Below are 15420 nucleotides of genomic sequence, written 5' to 3'. Positions count from 1 at the left end.
ATAAAGCATGAATTCAGGGTGCTAGAAAGAAAACTCTGAAAAAAATAACTGATAATTTTTAAAAGGACATACTTAACCCAGACCATTCATCATCGATATAGGGTTGATTACGGCTAACATCCCACTGATAATCAGAAGTGGTAGACTGAGAAACTGGCTCAGCAGTAGACCCTTAAATGAAAAACGAATGCAATAAAATTAAAAATGGAATTTCCTAATGATGTTTCATAACAATAGTTCTATACTTTGACACGGAGACTTTATTTTTAAAATTTCTCCTAAAAGGAAAAATTCAGACATTAGAAAAAGAATTAAGTTAAAAGGAAAGGTAGAATTGAGGGTAATTTTAGATTAACTATGATAATCACTTATCTAATTCAATGATCAGAAATTTATGTTTTCCCTAGCACCAATCCATTAGATTTTGTGTGTTTTGTATTATACGCCAACTGGTAAGTTACCTATAAATTTCTTTTTTTTTTTTTTTTTTTGAGACAGGATCTCACTCTGTCACCCAGGCTGAAGTGCAGTGGCATGATTGTGGCTCACTGCAGTCTCAACCTCGCAGGCTCAAGAGATCCTCCTACCTCAGCTGGAACCGCAGGCTTGTACCACCATGCTGGGCTTTTTTTCTTTTTTCTTTTTTTGAGACAGAGTCTTGCTTTGTTGCCGAGGCTGGAGTGTAGTGGCACAGTCTTGGCTCATTGCAATTTCTTCCTCCTCGGCTCAAGCAATTCACCTACCTCAGCCTCCCAAGTAGCTGGGACTACAGGCACACATTACCATACCCAGCTAATTTTTGTATTTTTTGTAGAGATGGGGTTTTACACCATGTTGCCCAGGCTGGTCTTGAATTCCTAGGCTTAAGTGATCCTCCTGCCTCGGCCTCCCAAAGTGCTGGGATTACAGGCATAAGCCACCATGCCTGGTCTCCTGGCTCATTTTTTAAAATTGTTTTCGTAGAGAGAGGGTCTTCCCTGTGTTGCCCAGGCTGGTCCTGAACTCCTGGTCTACAGGGATCCTCCTCCGCCTCCCAAAGTGCTGGGATTACAGGCATAAACCACTGTGTCCCGCCTACAAACTTTAAGAAGTCAAAAAAAGTTGTTTTTTCCTTCTTCTTAATGGAAAATACAACACAATAGAAATCTCTGCCATTGATCATTTTAGTCCTGGATGTTTCAGGGCTATGTATCCTCAGAACCTTGAAAGAGGGAACTAGAAAATGTCTGAGTTAGCTAGAATCTTTTGGCTAAGAAACATTAGAGAAATAGGTGGTTATCTAGAGAGGTGAGGCAGAGAGAAGCCAAAGAGACAAGAAGAGTTGCAGGAGGTCTAGAGACTAAGTTCAAGTGCATTTAAAGAAAACAAAATATTATCTCACAAGTTTTTGTCTGTTTTTGTTTTTTCTCAGGTGAGGGGAGTAGGTTGGGTGAGAGTGGGTTCACATAATCTTTTAGGAACCTGATGAAAGCTGTGGCAGTCTACTATCCAGAGCTTAACATGAAATTCTGCATATAGTTTTGGGGGCATATGAGTTCACTGATGCCAGGCCAAACTCCTTGCTTTATAGATATAAATTCACTTTAGGAGGTAAATGTAAAGCAGTGGTTCTCCATCAGGTGTGCGCACACACATATACACCCCTTCTGAACTGGAATTTACATGTGTACTGGAGTCCTTACACACACACACACACACACACACACACCCCTTCTGAATTGGAATTTACATGTGTACTGGAGTCCTTAGATGACTCTGATACGTATTTTGGATTCAGAGCCACTGTATAAAGAAATGGTTATGAAGAAAAGATACTTGGTTAGTATAAAAGTGTTACGTACAATCACGTCCTCCCACGTGAGTCCTTACTACTAATTTATAAATTTCTTCTTGGTTACAGATGATCTTACCAGCAGCATTCCACTAATATATTATCTGCTTGATATACATTCTCTCTCTATATATGTTTAATATGTATATTTTAATGTAAACTTTAACAAACAGAGTAACCCTATAAAATTCACATGTATTAATATATTAGATGCTTAGAAGCAGTACTGTAACACTGGTGCTATTCCTTTAGCAGCCCACACGGCCTTCTCTGCATATATGAAGGGAATAGCATGTGTGTTGTACAGAGTCACCAAATGAGGAAGCAATAAACTTGTACCTCTGGAAATGAAATGTAGTCTATGAGACCAGAGTTTAGCAAACTATGACCCACAGACCAAATCCAACCATCCGGTTTTTATATGGCCCATGAGCCAAGAACAGTTCTTACATTTTTAAATGGTTAAAAAAAAAATCAGGCCAGGTGCGGTGGCTCACGCCTGTAATCCCAGCACTTTGGGAGGCCAAGGCAGGTGGATCACGAGGTAAAGAGATGCAGACCATCCTGGCTAACACGGTAAATACAAATTTTTTTTTACAAAAAATATTTTTTTTTGTAAATAAAAATACAAAAATACTACTAAAAATACAAAAAATTAGCTGGGTGTGGTGGCACGTGCCTGTAGCACCAGATACATGGGAGGCTGAGGCAGAAGAATCGTTTGAACCAGGGAGGCGGAGGTTGCAGTGAGCCGAGATTGTGCCACTGCACTCCAGCCTGGCAACAAAGTGAGACTCCATCTCAAAAAAAAAAAAAAAATCGAAATAATAATATTTTGGAACCAGAAAGTCATTTGCTTACTGTTGCAGGTTGCTTTCCTGTTACAATGGCAGGGTTGAGTAACTGCAACAGAGGCTGCATGGCCCACAATGCCTAAAATGTTTACTATCTGTCCCTTTATACAAAAAGTCTGCTGACCCCCTTTCTAGGTTAGTGATTCCAGATACTGTGGAACTACAAAATTAGTAAACTGGGTCCACGAATTCCAGTGTGAACCAAGCACTGCAACACTGCAAACTAAACAATGTCTCCCATAATATATATACATATACATATATATACACACACACATATATATACACACACATAAATATACATATATATACACACATATATACACATATATATACACACACATACACACACACACACACACACACGTATATATATATTTTTTTGAGACAGAGTCTCACTCTGTCACCCAGTCTGGAGTGCAGTGGAGCAATCACGACTCATTGTTCATTGTAGCTTCAACCTTCTGGACTAGTGCAATCCTCCCACCACAGCCTCCTGAGTAGCTGGGACCACAGGCAAACACCACCATGCCTGGCTAATTTTTTTTTTAACTTTATGTAGTGATGTAGTTGCCCAGGCTGGTCTTGAACTCCTAGGCTCAAGTGATCTTCCCACCTCAGCCTCGCTACATGCTGGGATTAGAGATGTGAGCCACCACACCTGGCCTCCCATATTTATGTAATATTTGTTAAATACATGTAGTTTCTATAAGATTAATAAAACATATATCCATTTAAGTAATGCAGAATTAACAGTAGTTTATTAGTAATCATGTATTTTATAAATCAACAGATACTTATAGTTATTATGTGGGAATTCATAACCTGAAAGGGTTAGTTTTAAACTCATGATGAGTAACAGTGAACAGAAGTAAAATGTCAAATTGTAACTAAAAGTATGGTAGGACTACATTAGCAGCAGAAGAATATGAACCTGAATGGAAGGCCTTGCATGTGTATTTGTCTGTGTGCCAATACACTGTCAGTGATCTCAAGCTACAGAATCCTTATTCCCCTAGAGAGGGGAATTAAGCCATTTGCACATAAGAATTTAGGTCTTCTCTTCCTGTTGTAAAGGCCTCTGCCACTTTATAATACCTGCTATTTATATTGATAGCAGTACTTGATGTTGATTAGTTCTTCAAATAACAAGCACTAAAATTAAATGTTTTTGTTAGCTGAACAAAAGACTGTCTTTCACATACTAGAAACAGCAGAGTTAAGTGTGAGAGATGCAAAAGAAGCAGAATTCTGTTCAGAGGTATTCATTCCCCTATCCACACTAGACCAAGCAGCTGTTAAAATAAAAAACATCACTTGGAACCTTCAATTTGCATCAGACTTGAAAGATATGTAAAGATTTAAAATTATGAGACTATTTAAAGATAACCTTAGAAATGAGAACCACTTAATATAGCAATAGCTACTATTTACTGAATATTTATCATGTAGCTGGGCCCCTTACACCAACCACTTCTAATCCTTACAGGAACTTTGCTAGACAGTTTTGGAGCAATTAAGTGACTTGCTGATAGCTAGAAAACAGCTGAGCCACGAATGCAGCTTAAGTCAATTCCCAAAGCCTATGCTCTTTTCCACTATACCAAGCTGCATTATTATTTATCATAATTAGGCAACTATTTTGGGATAGCACTGAACTTGGTACTTGGCTTTCATTACAACAAATCCTCACAATTACATAAGTATGAGGTTCATTCAGGTTAAATAACTAGCCTGAATGTCCATAAAAGCTATCATGTAGAAGAATAGAGGTTCATACCCAATAGAGCTGTCTGAACCAGTCCCTGTTTATTCCTCTATACCATGCTACTTTCTCAATATTTTCAAGACATTTCTTATTTTAAACAACGTAAACCTCCATGAGACGAGTCACATCTGTCTCTTTTCAGTGACTCATTACAAATCTAATTTAATATAGTTCCCTTTCATTTTCAATAAAGGTCCTAGTCTATCTAGGCCGGAACTCTGATTTGCTGTTTAATATTATCTGTAACAACATTAAGCAAATACCATCTAATTTATGTCCTAATTATGAAATGCTATATAGCTTTTACTAGTAAACTGTAGGCTGGGCGGAGTGGCTCATGCCTCTAAACCCAGCATTTTCAGGGCCGAGGTGGGCAGATTACGAGGTCAGGAGTTCAAGACCAGCCTGGCCAACATGGTGAGACCCCCATCTCTACTAAAAATACAAAAATTAGCTGGCATGGTGACACGTGCCTGTAATCTCAGCTACTCGGGAGGCTGAGGCAGGAGAACTGCTTGAACTGGGACCTGGGAGGTGGAGGTTGCAGTGAGCCAAGATCGTGCCACTGCACTCCAGCCTGGGTGACAGAGCAAGCCTCCATCTTAAAGAAAAAAAAAAAAAAAAAAAGCAGCAGCAAATTGCAAATTGTAAATATCCCAAAAGGTCACACAGTTCCTAACATTACTCCATAAAATTCAACCATTTCTTTTACCAAATATGAAAGGATGCTTTATAGCACAGAAATTAATGCTTTCTTCTGTGCTGAAAATGAAAGTGGGAATTTAGGGAAGGTCTTTTTTTTTCTTTTTGAGAGGGAGTCTCGCTCTGTTGCCCAGGCTGGAGTGCAGTGGCTCGACCTTGGCTCACTGCAATCTTCGCCTCCCAGGTTTAAGCAATTGTCCCGTCTCAGCCTCCCGAGTAGCTGGGATTACAGGCACGTGCCACCATGCCCAGTGATTTTTTTGTATTTTAGAACAGACAAGGTTTCACCATGTTGCCCAGGCTGGTCTTGGAACTCCTGGGCTCAGGCGATCTGCCATCCTCAGCCCTGCAAAGTGCCAGGATTACAGACATGAGCCACCATGCCCAGGCAAGGGAATGTCTCTTTCAAACAAGTTTTGATACCTCTACACAATTTTTCAATATAATGGAGAGGAAGGGAGAGCAAGCTTAAGAACAATATAATTAAATGATCTAGCACTTGATTTTTGAGGGTGTTAGCTTTAAAAGAGAGGGGCCAGTGTTGATGGCTCACACCTGTAATCCCAGCACTTTGGGACGCCAAGGCAGGTGGATCACCTGAGACTGGGAGTTCGAGACCAGCCTGACCAACATGGAGAAACCCCATCTCTACTAAAAATACAAAATTAGCCAGGCGTAGTGGCGCATGCCTGTAATCCCAGCTACTCAGGAGGCTGAGGCAGGAGAACTGCTTGAACCCAGGAGGCAGAGGTTGTGGTGAGCTGAGATCGCGCCATTGCACTCCAGCATAGGTAACAAGAGCAAAACTCCGTCTCAAAAAAAAAAAAAAAAAAAAAAGAAAAGGTCCAGAAGAAGCCTAACAACAAAGGAAGAAATATTTTTCTACTTACATACTAAAACTAAAAAGTTTCTAGTGTCTATTGCTCCCTCAAATTAGAACAGATAAAAATATCTGCAATAAGCACAAGAGAAAAAATCATATGTTTAATGCACAAGAAAGTATAACTAGATTTAAAAAATAAAACAGTAGGCAGATGTGGTGGCCCACATCTGTAATCCCAGCACTGTGAGAGGCCGAGGCAGGTAGATCACTTGAGCCCAAGAGTTTGAGACCAGCCAGGGCAACATGGCAAAACTGTGTCTCTACAAAAAAATACCAAAATTAGCCAGGTATGGTGGCACATGCCTGGGGTCCCAGCTACTAAGGAGGCTAAGGCAGGAAGATCTTTTGAGCCATGGAAGTCAAGGCTGCAGTGAGCAATGATCACACCACTGCACTCCAGCCTGGACAACAGAGTGCGACCCTGTCTCAAAAAATTAAAAACAAAACAAAACAAAAAAACACGAAGAGCTCATTAGACAAATGGGAAAATAACAAGAACAGACAATTCATAAAAGAAATAGAAATGACCAAGAAAGGGCCGGGCATGGTGGCTCACGCCTGTCATCCCAGCACTTTGGGAGGCCAAGATAGGTGGATCATGAGGTCAGGAGTTTGAGACCAGCCTGGCCAACATGGCCTGTCTCTACTAAAAGTACAAAAATTAGCCGGTTGTGGTGACAGGCCCCTGTAATCCCAGCTACTCAGGAGGCTGAGGCAGGAGAATCACTTGAACCTGAGAGGTGGAGGTTGCAGTGAGCTGAGATTGCACTGCACTCCAGCCTGGGCGACAAAGCGAGACTTCGTCTCAAACAAACAAACAAACAAGCAAACAAAAAAAGAAATGACCAAGAAAGTTGTGGAAAACTTTTCAATCTCATTAGTGATTCCAAAAAGTTAACCAAAATAATTTATGTACTTTTTGCTTATCGAATTAGAAAAGGCGAAAAAAAAAAAAATCCCCAACCTTGTTAAGCATATGATAAATGGGCACTTATACTGATGCTTGGAGTATAAATTAGAACAACTCTCTTAAGAAAATACTTAGGCACTATGTAGTAGAGCATTATAAACATTCATATTCCCTTTAATCCAATATCACTCACAAGACTCTGTCCTTAAGAAATAACCACAAAACATGGCCAGGTGTGGGGGCTCACACCTGTAATCCCAGCACTTTGGGAGGCTGGGGCAGGAAGACAACTTGAGGTCAAGAGTTCTAGACCAGTGTGGCCAACATGGTGAAACCCTATCTCTACGGAAAAAATACAAAAATTAGCCAAGTGTGGTGGTGTGCACCTGTAATCCCAACTACTCGGGTGGCTGAGGCATGAGAAATGCTTGAACCCAGGAGGCAGAGGTTGTAGTGAGCTGAAATCATGCCACTGCATTCCAACCTAGGTAACAGAGCGAGACTCCATCTTAAAAACCACAACAAAAAAATCCCAAACAAATATATTCCGTGAAACATTATCTACAACGGTTAAAAAAAGGAAAATTGGCTGGGCGCGGTGGCTCACGCCTGTAGTCCTAACACTTTAGGAGGCCAAGGTGGGCGGATTCCTTGAGGTCAGGAGTTTGAAACCAGCCTGGCCAACATGGTGAAACCCCGTCTCTACTAAAAATACAAAAAAAAAATTAGCTGGGTGTGGTGGCGTACGCCTGTAATCCCAGCTACTCGGGAGGCTGAGGTAGGAGAATCACTTGAACCCAGGAGGTGGAGGCTGCAGTGAGCTGAGATCATGCCACTGCACTCAAGCCTGGGAGACAGAGCGAGACTCCATTAAAAAAACAAACAAACAAACAAACAAACAAAAAACAACAAAAAACACTATACACAGTTGCGGGCAGGAGAAAGGGAGGGAGAAGAAATATAAATAACAGCGGTTGTCACTAGGTGGCACAGTGATAACTGTGAGATTTTCCTTATCATTTTGCAATTTCCCACATGTAATGTGGACTTCTTTTCTATAATACACACACACACACACACACACACACAAATTAAGTTGCTTTTAACTTGATAACTCTCAACAGAAATAAACTTCTCAACTACTGGTCTTTATATTAAAATCCAGAGGAAAATTTAATTATAAATAGGCACCTTGCAGACTGTAAAATACTCTCTAAGTGGATGTTATCAACTGTACTTCCATTTACTATTTTTATTTAGACTCAACAGAATTGTTGAAATTCATCAATAAGTCTACTCACACATTACATGTATCACATCAGTAAGAATATATAATTACACCAGTTAGCTATGTTGATAATCAAATGTGATAAAGTATGTGAAAGCACTATGTAAAGAGTAAATGATAAATGTTATTTACTTATTTAATTCCCACCTTGCTCTACAAAAAGGATGTGAGATGAGTTAATTATTACTATTATTTCTGCAGAGCAGTACTTATTTTTCTATTCATAGTTTTTTTCCTATTTCTGAAAAATTAAAAATGTACAAGATTAGTAATTTTAAATAAACTTAAATTTTTCTAACACTTCTTACCAATGCCAGAAAATATTGAACGGTCACTCCAACTCCTTCCCCAGTCTTTTCCATTTGTATTAGCATCTCCAGTGTCTTGACTCCAGGCAGATGGCTCAGTTTTCCTCCTTCCTGCAGAAGCAGGTGAAACGGAGTTCCACTTCTCCTCACCTGCACTGATTTGTGAGGAGAGTTTTACAGACTTTTCATTCCAGCCTCCTCCATTGACAGTGAGGTTTTCATTCAATCCTGAAGAAACTTAAAGAAAAGAAAATGAAGATTAAAAAACAGGTACATGACTTCTTAAAACTGGGATATTTTCACATTTCTATGATTGCTTGACTTATATTTATTACTCACTTCCCCTACTATCCTTTGATCACCAAGGATTGCCTTAATTTAAAAACAGGAGGCTTGAACATAACATATATACTAACAAAGTTGTTTCAGCAGAATAACTTGCTCAAAGGAAGTACAACAGAGCAAACAAGAAAATGACACATATTCTGAATACTCACCCACTAAGAATATGAAGACATTTCCTTAGTTACATGTTCTTTCCTTAATTATTTATATATATTACATTATGTATCAACCAATGATTCTAAAACCTGGCTACACATTAAAATTAACTGAAAAATTTATTAACAATAGACTCTGGAGCCTCAGCCCAGACCAATTAAAATCAGAATCTTTGTGGTGGAGCCCAGGTATCATTATGTATGTATAGTGTATGTATGTACACACACACAAATACACATAGGTGTGTGTATAGATAAGTACATGTTTCTTTTTACATATATGTGTGTACGTGTTGTTTTTGAAAGCTTCCTGCATAACTAATGTGTAGCCAGGGTTGAGAACCATGGGCATGAAGGAAGCTGACAGTGCTAAGAACAAGCACTGAAAAGCATGAAATGAGGCTGGGGCGCAGTGGCTCATGCCTGTAATCCCAGCACTTTGGGAGGCTGGGGGCAGGCGGATGACCTGAGGTCAGGGGTTCAAGACTAGCCTGGCCAACATGGTGAAACCCTGCCTCTACTAAAAACACAAAATTAGCCAGGCGTAGTTGCAAGTGCCTGTAATCCCAGCTACTCGTGAGGCTGAAGCAGAATTGTTTGAACCCAGGAGGCCGAGGTTGCAGTGAGCCGAGATTGTGCCATTGCACTCCAGCCTGGACAACAAGCAAAACTCTGTCTTAAAAAACAAAACAAAACAAAAAAAAACCTGATGCCTGTAATTCCAGCACTTTGGGAGGCTGCGGTGGGTGGATCACCTGAAATCAGGAGTTCGAGACCAGCCTGGCCAACAAGGTGAAACCCCAACTCTACTAAAAAATACAAAAATTAGCCAGGTATGATGGCGGGTGCCTGTAATCCCTGCTACTCGGGAGGCTGAGGCAGGAGAATTGCCTGCACCCGGGAGGTGTAGGTTGCAGTGAGCCAAGACCATGCCATTACACTCCAGCCTGGGCAACAATGGCGAAACTCCATCTCCCAAAAAAAAAAAAAAGCCTGAAATAAGAAGGTGCTTTTTTCATTTCCAAATTTATTTTACTACAACACTTTTGTTTTCAGGTCAGGCATAACACTCTACTTAATTCAATCTTTATCATAAATGAGTAAATAAAACATTTTCTATTTATAAAGCAATGAAAAACTTTAGACTATAGTCCACTGTGAAATCTTTGATACTTGACTGTCAAGGAAGCAGTTAAAACATTATAGGAACTAAAGCTTTTTTTTTTTTTTAACATACAAACATCAAGTATTTTATCCGATATATGCTATATTAAACCCAAGTCCAACAAAAATCTTTCTTCTCTACTGACTTAAGTGATATAAACAAGATTCAAAGTTGCATATAAGCGACTACTGAATGTTTTTATATATGGGGGAAAAAAGACTAGAACATATCAAAGATTGTTAGAAGTGCGTGTGATTTTTCTTTTTATTTTCCAAAATCTCTGGACTGTGATTATGTTACTTTATTAATTAAAAATCATTTTAAGACTTTTTTCTTTCCTTCTGTGTCATTCATTTGAGGAAAGAGGTATGTATATAAATTTCTATTTTGATGGGCCTTCAATTTAAGTTACATGTAATTTCTCTCACCCTGAAGTGTAGAATCTCCTTTTCCAGATTTAAAGTTGCTAACTTGAACATTTAGATGAGAATCACCTGGTTAAAATAGAAATAAAATTTATTTAATACTAAATAGGGCACTATGCACATTAAATTAGGAGTAACACATAAATTAATTTTTACTTATTATCTATTATAAATTGCTCCTTCAAGTGCTAAATTCTTCCACTGGAAAAAAGTCAATTTTACAACACATTTCACTTGTTGGTAAGGAACTGAGTTTTCTGGTTACCATATTCTTAGTCAACTAAAATGCCAATAAAGAACCTGGAAAACTGCCTATGTACAGACAGAGTTTGCTATTCTACAATAGTTATCAAGATTATTTTAAGTAGGAACTGGAGTATTGGGCTCTGTAATTGGATTCAACTTTGCCACCTCTCAACAACACCAGCTGCCTTTTCAACAATCCTGGAAGCAAACACATCAACTTATGAAGAACTTTGCCAGTATTTGGGACCAGGACTTAGGAAATATGGCAAGAGGTGAGAATACACATTATAACACAAAAATACTATTTCTCTGACACTAAAAAGCATAATGATCACAATGTTTAAAAAAACCAGCATGACATAGGATTGTGCTAGCAAGGATGGCATGCAAAAGACAGCGAAAAAGAATCAACAAAAATACTAAAGCATAGCTAATATGTAACAGTGAAAATGGGTAAGTAGAAGTCATTGCTGTATCATGGCAATAAATTCCACCAAGTTATCAAGCAAAAAATAAAAGGTAACAAGGCTAAGAAAATGGTCTGGAAACAACTGAGGTGTGGGGAGGTGGGAAGGTCATTAACAAAAAGACAAGGAAGATAAGCCAATGCCTTCCAGCAAATTGAACAGTATCACTTTGCAGACTGGTGTCTCCAGGGTAAAAATGACGGTCATGTAAAGAGTGGGCTACCAAGAAGCCACCAGTATTGGATAGTATGAACATCTGGAATATTAATACTTGAGAGAAAGAACATTAGCTCAATCTTTGAAGTTCTGGTCTAGCTCTATCAAACATCTATGATATTCTCAAAAAGGTGAGGTGATAAGAAATCCAGACACAACCTGCACTAACCAGAACATGCATGATTCATCTTGGAATGAAAGCTCTCAACATGCAAAATGGTGATAAATCATTTCATTTAATAAATGTCTTATCCACTCTAAGGAACAGAGATGCAAGACAGTTGGGGCAAAGTGATACACACTAGAAAAGTGGCAACATCATTTTCTCATATGACTCAAGGCAGAAAGGCAAATTTTAATTTAATAGGCCAGTCATTAGGCAATACGTAAACAAGTAACACTGCTGGTATTCGGTAAACCGATACATGGTTCACAATACTCTCATGAAGAAGGGTATATCAGCACAATGATGTTAGCATTCAAAATAGTCAGATTTTGACATAATGATATTTTGTACATCCGAATAAAAGGAGTTTGATTTGATGTACCACTGTCTTATGTTCCACTAATATACCTTTATTCTTCTTGGAACCAACAGGAAATGATGCGGTTGTAAGTTGCTCGGTGGTAACTGTGATGGTATTTTCTATCCCAGGGATAGTTGAATCCAATGAACCAGAATCAGTCAGCACCTTATCACGTTTACGCTGCTGTCGTTTCTCTCTGTGACTAATTTTAGTTTCCCAGGCTCCTGACATAGCCCCAGAAAAAAAATGTTATTCAGTAAGGGGAAGACAAAAAAGTTATAGTTTTGGGGGAGAAAATGGGGTGGAGCACATAAAATATCATGATAAATTTAGATGTTAAGCTAAAACCAAGAGTGTTGATTATATTAACTCATCCTAAGAATGTGTTCTAATTTCATTATGTTGTTTTAGGCAACTGTTATTATTTATTCTGGTAATTTTTTTTATCAAATCTGTCATCTATGGTTTAGAAAAAATGATATATATAAGTCATCTTGTCTATCTTTTTTTATCTTGCTAGGTAGAATTGATAGGAGTATTATATATAATCACTAATAAATGGGTTTATTAGGTGGTGATAATAAATGACTTACTAAATAATTTTGTACAAAGTCTTTCAGGAATGGTATATTTAAGAACCACAGGGGAAAAACAAACAAACAAACCATAATTCCAGGAGACAAAGACAAGATGAATGACTTTTTAATTGCTCAAAATACTGAGCTTGACTTTAAATTTCAGGGCAGTTCCCTTCAGAAAAAGCACTACTGGATCCTTAACAAAAGTGTTTCCTAACAGTGTCACAGCTCTATATATTAAGGTCTACAGTAATAAAAAAGAAGAGCTAAATACAAAATTAAGTAAAACAAATGCAGCTTTTATATAATACACTTTGATAAAAAAGGATTAAAAAATTTTCTACAGTCCTTTCCCTTGCTCAAGTACCTTCATCAACTTCCTTTCCATCATGGCGTGAACTGTTTTGCACTGCTTTAGCATCTGACTTTGATTTCTTCTTATTTTTCTTTGACTGAAAGTAAAATAGAATGTTACTTAATATTTCATTATGTTTTTGAATAAGTAGGAGTCAGTAAAATACATAATGAAATGTATGATGCTGACAACTAAAAAAAAATTTAATGTTTGATTTAAAAAACTTAACATATTAAGTGGCAATAATAATCATGTAAGTTACCATTGAGTGAGTGGTTACTATGTGTTAAGTATTCTGTACTCATTTTCTTATTTATTCCTTAAAAGAAACTTGCTGGAGAAGGTATTAGTCCCATTTTAGAGATGAGGAAATGAAAACTTAGAGACGTTAAATATTAACTAAATTGTACCACATCATATTGTTAGTAAACTAAGTCATAATTAGGAACTAGGTCTGTCTGGCTCCAAAGCCTGTGCCCTTCCACATCATGCTAATATAAGTTACGTCATAAATAAAGTACTGCAATACGGTGTTTTCGAAGCAATAAAATTAAAACCTATTGCAACATGTTCAGATGAAAAATTATGTGGTGATTATTGGTTTTTGGATTGCATAAAGCAGATTGTTGCTATATCCTATGTATAACAAATTAATGAGTCAATTGTACACAGCAGGTAATATTTCGTCAGTTTCAAAGCAATGTGAAAATACCTAGGATTTGTATAGAGATGTTTAATAATTCAATCCAGATAAAATACCTACACGCATACAAGCTATGGCTGTTTTCGAATGATACTCCAATTCCCTTCTGCTAATATTATTCTATCCTTTCAAAAGCTTGCTAAAAACGAAATAAGCCATAATTTCTGTATTTCGATAAGTGCTTCCAAAAGAGAATTAACATTTATAAAATAGTATTTTTATACTTTGTATTCACTTATTTAGCTATTTATTGAGATCAGCTATGTATATATTACTGCATACTATCTTTTTTTTTTTTTTTTTTTTTTTTCTGAGATGGAGTCTTGCTCTGTCGCCCAGGCTGGAGTGCAGTGGCATGATCTCGGCTCACTGTAATCTCCACCTCCCGGGTTCAAGCAATTCTCCTGCCTCAGCCTCAGGAGTAGCTGGGATTACAGGCACCTGCCACCACGCCTGGCTAATTTTTGTATTTTTAGTAGAGACAGGGCTTCATCATGTTGGCCAGGCTGGTCTCAAACTCCTGACCTTGTGCTCTGCCCGCCTTGGCCTCCCGAAGTACTGCACACTATCTTAAAGGCAGTAAATGAATTTGAGCAAGTGAGTAAGCAATGACAGAAAATTGCTTTTCCTACCAACAAAAAACCTGCATATATCTCAAGTGACATGATCTCTTCAAAGTGATTAAAAATTGTCTTTGACAAGAGATTACATTAAAAAACTAAATTTTTTTTTACTGACCTCATAATTGATTTGCATTTGTTCATTTTGCTGCATGTTCTCATTATCATTAACATGTATGTTTAATATACTGTTTTATTACAGTATGTATAATTAATATACTACTTTATTACATGTACTAGACTCACATCCACTTAAAAACAAGATGTGGAGATATCCACATACCATAATATTAACCCTTTTAAAGGCGCACAATTCAGTGGTTTTTAGTATATCTGAAGTTGCACAACTATAAAAATTATTATTTTTTGGTTTTTTTTGAGATGGAATCTTGCTCTGTCACCCAGGCTGGACTGCAGTGCCGTGATCTCAGTTCACTGCAACCTCTGCCTCCCAGGTTCAAGCGATTCTTCCGCCTCAGCCTCCCGAGTAGCTGGGATTACAGGTGCCCACCACCACATCTGGATAATTTTTATATTTTTAATAGAGATGGGATTTCACCATGTCGGCCAGGCTGGTCTCAAACTCCTGACCTCAAGTGATCCGCCTTGGCCTCCCAAAGTGTTGGGATTATAGACGTGAGCCACTGCTCCCAGCCTCAAAATTATTATTTAATCCCAAAAAAGAAACTCTGTAATGATTAGCGTTTACTCCCAGCTCCTCTTTTCTCACTGGCAACCATGATTCTACTTTCTGTCTTTGTCTTTACCATAGCCACTCTTAAGTAAAGATAACATATTGAACATATGTCAATCACAGTTGAGCAGAGGCAGCAAACTTTTTCTGCAAAGGATCAAATAGTAAATATGTTAGGCTTTGCAAGCCACAGGGTTTTGGAGCAACCAGACAACTCTGCTCACATAGCATGAAAGCAGCCACATACAATTTATAAACAAAGGGGTATGACTATGTTCCAATAAAATTTTATTTACAAAAACAGGCATCTGGCTGGATTTGGGGTGTCAGAGTTTGCTATCATTGGTCTAGAGCAGTGCTGGCCAACAGAAATATAATGC

The 15420-nt window shown here is 38.1% G+C and overlaps 1 protein-coding gene across 4 annotated transcripts in view; it reads right to left on the bottom strand.

Moving 5' to 3' along the window:
- Positions 1–15420, bottom strand: part of MTDH (metadherin) — an 81645-nt gene that overhangs the window by 25738 nt on the left and 40487 nt on the right. For 2 of the 4 annotated variants that reach the window (XM_054497413.2, XM_054497415.2), the window contains exons 3-7: positions 13036–13120; positions 12138–12314; positions 10638–10703; positions 8545–8781; positions 73–171 (exon numbers count right to left, since the gene is read on the bottom strand). In XM_054497413.2, the coding sequence (XP_054353388.1) occupies positions 73–171; positions 8545–8781; positions 10638–10703; positions 12138–12314; positions 13036–13120 (664 nt within the window). The remainder of the gene's footprint in view (positions 1–72; positions 172–8544; positions 8782–10637; positions 10704–12137; positions 12315–13035; positions 13121–15420) is intronic. The other 2 variants (XM_054497414.2, XM_063669395.1) reach the window with 1 other exon arrangement.

This window comes from Pongo pygmaeus, chromosome 7 (assembly GCF_028885625.2).
Source record: "Pongo pygmaeus isolate AG05252 chromosome 7, NHGRI_mPonPyg2-v2.0_pri, whole genome shotgun sequence".
In the NCBI taxonomy this organism is placed as follows: Eukaryota; Metazoa; Chordata; class Mammalia; order Primates; family Hominidae; genus Pongo; species Pongo pygmaeus.
The sequence above is the reverse complement of the archived record's forward strand: the minus strand, read 5'-3'. Positions and strand labels throughout refer to the sequence as shown.